Source organism: Zonotrichia albicollis, chromosome 23 (genome assembly GCF_047830755.1).
Source record: "Zonotrichia albicollis isolate bZonAlb1 chromosome 23, bZonAlb1.hap1, whole genome shotgun sequence".
Classification (NCBI taxonomy): domain Eukaryota; kingdom Metazoa; phylum Chordata; class Aves; order Passeriformes; family Passerellidae; genus Zonotrichia; species Zonotrichia albicollis.
In genome coordinates this window covers 2,917,962-2,925,000 of record NC_133841.1, presented here as the reverse complement: position 1 = coordinate 2,925,000, position 7,039 = coordinate 2,917,962, and the positions used below count along the sequence as shown (strand labels likewise).

At 55.6% G+C, this 7,039-nt stretch overlaps 1 protein-coding gene across 1 annotated transcript; it reads right to left on the bottom strand.

Annotated features, from left to right (window-relative positions):
• Positions 1–1,973: 1,973 nt before the first annotated feature.
• Positions 1,974–3,604, bottom strand: EIF1 (eukaryotic translation initiation factor 1). The gene is made up of 4 exons (XM_074557532.1): positions 3,432–3,604; positions 2,948–3,111; positions 2,756–2,857; positions 1,974–2,194 (listed from the first exon to the last, which is right to left on the bottom strand). The coding sequence occupies exons 1-4, from the start codon at positions 3,460–3,462 to the stop codon at positions 2,150–2,152; spliced, it is 342 nt and encodes a 113-aa protein (XP_074413633.1). The 5' UTR covers positions 3,463–3,604; the 3' UTR covers positions 1,974–2,149.
• Between the last annotated feature and the right edge of the window lie 3,435 nt (positions 3,605–7,039).

Below are 7,039 nucleotides of genomic sequence, written 5' to 3'. Positions count from 1 at the left end.
CCCTCCTTCAATAAACCCTGGGAGTGACATCCTGGGCTGGGGCACGTCACTGTCCCCTGTCCCCAAGGAGCTGTGTCAGCTCCTCAAACACCCCAAAAACAAATGGGCTTTGGATGGAGGGAGGCAGCAGCACCCAGCACCCCTCAGCCATCGATCGCTCGCTCCAACCAGCACCTTGCACAAGGAACAAACAAATTGTTTTCCAATTTCTGCCTTTTAATGGCTCAATCTGGACCCAATGAGCCGTCAGGGTGATGGGGACACGGTGACTCATGGCATCACCCTGACGCAGGTTTGTTACCAGGCCTGTGGGCATCGGGGCTGGACCCTGCTCCAAGGCTGAGCTGAGGATGGACCAAGCTCCCCTCGCCCCTGGGGCCAGCTGTCCTGGCAGTGGCCAAATCTGTTGCCAAGTCCACTGGGGAGAAATCCAGGCTGGACATGCTCTGACACACGAGGGGCAAGGGAATTCTTGGCACAGCAGCAGCATAGATTGGGCTGGGTGAGGCTGCGGGCACAAAAGCACAACCTGGTTCGGATGCTGCCCTTGGTGCTGCCAGCACTGCTCATGATGTGCAGGGCTGGTCACCTCTCTCTCCTGAGGCAGGGCCAGGGCTGGAGGTACAGGTCACACTGAGGTCCAGGCAGGGCTGGAGGTCACTGCAAGGCATGGCCAGGGCTGGAGGGCACTCTCAGGTACAGGCAGGGCTGGAGGGCACTTTCAGGAAGGATGAATAGGGCAGGTCACCAAAGGATGGGCAGGGCTGGAGGGCACTGAGGTACAGGCAGGGCTGGAGGTCACTGCAAGGCATGGGCAAGGCTGGAGGGCACTCTCAGGTACAGGCAGGGCTGGAGGTCACCCTCGGTGCACTCACAGCTGCTTTACGTAATTGCAGCAATTCTGTTTCCAAGATCAAAGTCTCCCAGGAAGGTGGCAGTGAGCTCAGTGCTCTGAGCACCCACGGAAGATGGGGACATTGTGGCAGGGGATGAAGGGCCAGGCCCTGCTCTGGGGGGCTGCAGGAGTGAGCAGGGTGGGAGGACACCCCAGCCCTCCCTGCTGAAGGGCAGATGGGCTGGGGGCAATGGCAGAGAAACCCAGGTTTGAAATTCAGCATTTCAGTGCACTTCACACTGCTCCTGTGCCAGAGGCACCTGCCAGTCCCCAGAACCATCACTGCCCTCAGCCAGGGACTCTCACCCACATTCCATTCTTGCTCGTTGAGCTTGAGCTCACAAAATAGAGACAGCACTGAGCCCCTGACCTTTGGCAGAGCCTGACCCAGGTGGCAGCGCCGCCTCCTCCTCCTCAGAGCAGTTTCTGGGAAGCAGAAGCGCTGACCCTGCCCACGGGACTACCAGGAACACAACGAGGGAATGACTCAGCACCCACCCACCCCTGGGCTCCCAGCAGGAGCAGCACACAGCACCAAGGGAACTCCTGTTCCTGCAGTGGGGGATAACCCCCAGGCCCCCCAGGGCAGGGAACCCCACCAGAGGAGAAGGTGCTTTGGCCCCTGGGAGCGATGGAACCCACCACACACAGGCTTTTGAAAACCAATTTTATTTAAATAACTTTAAATACATTACAATAAAACATTAGAAACGAAACCAAAGCCGTGTTACTGCACAGGGTGTGAGCTCTGCAGCTCCAGGGATGTTATCCGGCTGTTAGTCCTTGTCATGAGTTTAACCCATGGGACAGTACCTGGCACCTCAGGGCTCACAGGTACCCACACCTGAGCTGCTGCCATGGCGCCTCCAGGTCACTCTGGTGTCACTCCTGTGCCTCCAGGAGCCAGCACTGCCCAGAGGGAGCAGGTGGCACCGGGCAGGCCAGGATGGGAGCACAGCTGGACTGAGGAGCCATCAGCACAGGCCGAGTCCCTGGGCTTAGCTGGAGCTTGTGGCTTCAGGCTGGATGGTGCCAGCCCCTAGGTTAGCTCTGGGAAATGAGGGACAGCCAGACGAGATAGCATGGGCTCGTGTCAGTTTATTACATCACCAATTACAACAGTCCAGACTCAACAGTGGACCCAAGATCGTTACATTACACAAACCGGCTGCTTTTAAACTTATGACAAGGGACAGGTGGGAATTTCATGGTAAGGATATCTTCTTGCATAAAGCTCCAGCGGCCCACAGGCACTTAAAACCCGTGGACTTTCAGCTGGTCGTCTTTAGCCAGTCCAATCTGCAAGACAGAAAACAAATTCAGTGTGGTGTGATGCCTCTGTGCATCCAAACACTGCTCACACTCTGGGATCTGTGGGCATTTAACAGATCTGTGCCTATTTTAGGTAGTGAAATATAGGTCTTATAAGCTCTTGGAGATTTATTTCACACCCAAGATAGCTCAGCTACCTTAAAAGGGGCATAAAATCAGCAGGGTGGCTTCTGTGGTAGTGTTGGAAACAAAAAGGTTTTAATAAGAGGCAAAATAACTAAACTCTTTACAGAGAAAAACCAAGCCAGAGAAGAGGTTTTTGCTCCTGGAAAAACACCTCACCAAAGCAACTAGTTTTTTAGTTTCTTTCTTCTCATTTTTTTTCTAGTAAATTGCTCAGGTGGGACTTTTCGGCTCCTGTCCAAATTAGCTATCCTTAAGTCTGAGGTGAAGTCCCTCAGGTCCTATGAGATGTCTGTTCACCTAATTAAGGAGAGAAACTCCGGGACTTATCACCATTTTAAGGAGACAAAGGATAGTTTTGTCACTCCATCAACAGGGGGCACATTCCTACAGAAGCTGTCCTACCTCCACAAGGAACTGGCAGATGTTCTTGCGCTGGTCACCCTGCAACTGAATCACTTCTCCATACTCGGGGTGCTCAATTACAGTACCATTGCAGGCAAATTTCTGCAGCAGAGACAAAAAAATCCTCATTAACACCACCAACATCCCTGCTGGGCGTGGCCGCTGCCCCACCCCCGAGCCCCCAAGCCCGACCTTCTTGAAGGCCTTCACCAGTTTCTTTTTATCGTAGTCATCCGCGATGCCCTGGACTGTGGTGAGGGTCTTCCTGCCGTTTCGCTGCTGGATCCTTATATGGATGTAGTCCTCAGTGCCGGCCGGGAGCAGGTCATCACCCTTACTTGCATCCGCAAAGGGGTCTGCGGGGAGAGCCGTCAGGCCCCGCCCCAACGCCACCCCACTGGCCGCCTCACCCGCCCATCACGCAAAGATCCCGCCCTATTGGCCGCCGCGCCCGCCCGTCATACCCCGACCCCGCCCCCGAGCACCTGCCAGTCACGCGTAGATCCCACCCACGCCCCCACCCTATTGGACGCCGCGCCCGCCCGTCAGGCTTGGGCTCCGCCCCCGCCCCCCCCCGCGGCTGACGCAACCGGGCCCGGAATAGCAACTGCGCCACGGGGCGGGGCCGGGGCGGGGCCCGCGCGCTCCCCCGGCCCCACCGCACAAAGGGCCTCACCGAAGGGCTGGAGGTTCTGGATAGCGGACATACGATACGCTTCCCTTCCCTCGGCGGAGGCGGCGGCGGCTGCGGCGGGGGCGGCTCTGGCGGCGGGAGCGGCTCTGGGCGGAGGATGCTCTCGCGGCGGCGGCTCGAGGCAGTGTCAGGGGGGCGGGACTGCCGCCGACGGCTTATATACCGCCCCTCCGTGACGCCATCACGCACGGGCAACGAGGCCGGTGATTGGTCGCCGCGCAGGGGCGTCAGGACGCATCGGGCGAACGCGGCCGCGCCCTGGCTGGCGCGGGGGGAGCGGGGCGCATGCGCGGGGGGAGGGCCCGGCAGCGCGCGGGGCGGCGCGTGCGCAGTGCGTTCCTGGGCCGGGCCGGGACCCCCCGAGCCCCCTCAGGGTCGGCCCCGAGACCCCCGCGTGCCCCAAAATCCTCCCGGGAACCCCAGAATCCTCCCCGAGAGCCACAAAATACCCCCATGAACCACAGAACTTTCTCCGGGAGCGCTCAAACACCTCCAGGTTCCCTCGGGCCTCCCCTCCAAAGGACGCGGTGCGGCCCGAAACCCTCACGGGGCCTCAAATCCCCTCCTGCCCTCGCAGATTTTATTGGGATCCTCCAACCCGCCGCCAAACACCCCTGTTATGTCCCCCAAAACCTCTCTAGGACCCCCGAACTTCCATGTGTGAAAAATGCGTATTTTATGATTGGCTTTTCGCAAATATTAAAATATTAGATGTGTTACGGTTGAAAGTGATGCTGTATTATTTTTCTTAAGTAGTGTGTTAAATACAGGTTTAGGATGTTAAAACAAAAACTATGCTATGTAAGATGCTTTTTTAAAGAGAGGACTCATAGCAAGATAGCTGCCACAGGACACCTGACTCTTTCAGAGGAAAAGAATTTATTGCTCCATTATCGAGTTTTTCTCACCTTGCTCAGCCCTGAAGACATTTTAGGATTAAGAGGAAGAACTCGATACTGCCCAGACAGAATCCTGTGTTTGAATGGAATTTATGCATCATGGATGAGGTGTATGAATATGCAACAGGCTGTTGCTTTTAAGGGTTAATCCTCTGTTAACGTGGGTCCTTTTTTGGGCTTATTTTGCCCTGTAAAAGGTACCCAGACCATCCATAACTCTTTGTTCTTATTGTTTCATATTGTCCTAGACCCTAATTGTCCAAATTTTTATTACTCAAATTCCTATTTTATAACCACTTTATTACCATTAAAGTTTAAAAATTCTAAAAACAAGTGATTGACATTTTTCACACATCAATCCCCGGCCCCATCCTGGGGATGGCACGGCTGTCCCTGGCCCAGGGTGGCTCTCCTGGCCTGGCTTGGCCTTGCTGAGCCTGGCGCTGCTTGGTCACCACGCTGAGCTCTGATTTTGGCTCAGCTTCTCCTGCTGCCTGTGCTGAGCTCTGACCCAGGATCCCACCCTGGCTCCTGGGGTGTCCCAAAGGCCTGGCTGGGTCAGCACATCCCAGTAAATCCAGTCACATCCCAGTAAACCCAGTCACATCCCAGTCATGGTGCTGGGAAGGGGCACTCCCTGTTCTTGGGGGCCAGGAGGGCAGTGAGCCCAAAGAGGCCAAACCAGGGTCAGGGGGAGCTGCTGATCTCAGCTTTAATCCTGTTCTGACTCCTGATTTTAGGGCCTGCAGCCTGGCTTGAAGAGTTGGGAATGAGCTGCTAAACACGGCCCTTCATGCCTTTAATCCTGTTCCTGACTCCTGATTAAAGCCACAGCCCTTCCATGGATTTAATCCTGTCCTGATTCCTGATTTTAGGGCCTGCATCCTGGCTCCCAGAGCTGGGAATGAGCTGTTAAACACATCCCTTCCATGGCTCTCCCAGTGGATAACCCCCAAACTGGAGGGTGAGTCTCTGCACGGGGGCTGCTGCCACAGCAACATCACATCCTAAATCCAGGCACTAAAAATCCCCCACAGCAAATCTCTGACAATTAATGGGCTCAAAAGGCAAAAATCCAGCCAGAGCCTGAGCTGTCCTCTGGGAGTGGGTCAGAGCAGCTCATGGAGCAGGAGCATCACCCTGGGCATGCTGGGCTGATCTGGATCTGTGTCTGGAGCTCCCTCTGGGTCCCCTGCAGCCCCAGCTCCCTGTGTGGGTGCTCTGGAGCCATCCCTGTGGGTTTGACAGGTTATTGGCAGCTGGCTGTGCTGCCATCTGCAGCTCTGGCACACACCACGAGGGTGTTGCATCATCCTCGGGGGGTTATTTGAGATAAAGGCAAATGATTTCTCTTGCACCGGGCAGAGGGAATTGTTTGTGTTGCTGTGTTTGTGTCTCCCTGGTGTTCCTGGAGCATCTGTCTCTTCTGTTTGTGACACATCAGCTGGAGAACTGGCTGAAATTTTCCCAAGAATATGAATTTGCTCCATGACCGCCATGAACAAGCAGATGGTTCTTCTCTCTCCTCTATTTCTGATCAGATTTTCCTCCTCTCCCAGAGCAGGAGCTGTCTCCAGCAGCCACACGGTGGAGTAGCCAGACAGGAGAAGCAATGAGAGCTTTGCACTCCATCTTTCTGCTGGAGACATTTCCAACTCCAAGGGCTGCTCTTCAACACCAAACACCCGAGCAGAACCATCAGTCTGAGATCAGCTCTGGCCCCCCAGAGGGTCGATTTATCAGTGTCACTTCTGATTTGCACATCCACACAACGCATCCTGACTGTGTCCTCACCACTGAGCCCTCAGAGCCTTTGGTGAACGCCAGAAGAGACGAGTGTGTGTCAGACCCATCCCTGCTGAGCTCAGGGAAGTGTTAACATCGGATTTTTGCTGTGAGCAGGATTCAGAGCTGGCACCTGCAGCCATGAGTGCCTTGGGCTGAGCCCCTGCACCTCCTGCCCATCTTTGCCTGCTCCTCCCGACCTGGTGCCGCTCCCGGCTCCCCACGAGGTGGCAATGCCGTTCTCCTGCAGGGGCAGCTCCACGGGAGCTCCAAGCTGCTGCTGTCTCCTGGTACCCAGCGCTGGCAGACAGCCCAGCCTGTCCCCCAGGCACCCCAATCCCTGTGCGGGGGCCGGGGCCGGGCCAGGGGAGCTGCCAGAGGCTGCTCAGGGGCAGCAGGAGGAGCAGAGGGAGCCCAGAGCCACCTGTGTCCTGTAACACCTGTGTCCTGACACACCTGTGTGCTGTGACACCTGTGTGCTGTGGCACCTGTGTCTTGTGACACCTGTGCTGTCACTGCCCACTGAAGGCATCTGAGGATGCTCCTGGGCACCTTTGTGCTCCTTGGCAGCAAAGAAACGTCCTGGTGGTGAGGGCAGGTGAAATAGGAGTCCCTTCGAGCCAGGTCTCATAAGCTCTTGGAGATTTATTTCACACCCAAGATAGCTCAGCTACCTTAAAAGGGGCATAAAATCAGCAGGGTGGCTTCTGTGGTAGTGTTGGAAACAAAAGGGTTTTAATAAAAGGCAAAATAACAAACTCTTTACAGAGGAAAACCAAGCCAGGTACAAAAGGTCCTTGCCCCTGATAAAACACCTCGCAAAAACCATTAGTTCCTTTCTTCTCTTCTTTTTCTAGTAAATTGCTCAGGCAGGCCTTTTTGGCTCCTGCCCAATTAGCTATCCTT

Excerpts from the sequence above, each read along its gene's own strand:
- EIF1 (XM_074557532.1), bottom strand. The coding sequence starts at position 3,462 with ATGTCCGCTATCCAGAACCTCCAGCCCTTCG. Across the intron at positions 2,858-2,947 it reads TGGTGAAGGCCTTCAAGAAG|AAATTTGCCTGCAATGGTAC; the intron begins GTCGGGCTTGGG and ends TCTCTGCTGCAG. Across the intron at positions 2,195-2,755 it reads TCTGCCAGTTCCTTGTGGAG|ATTGGACTGGCTAAAGACGA; the intron begins GTAGGACAGCTT and ends TCTGTCTTGCAG.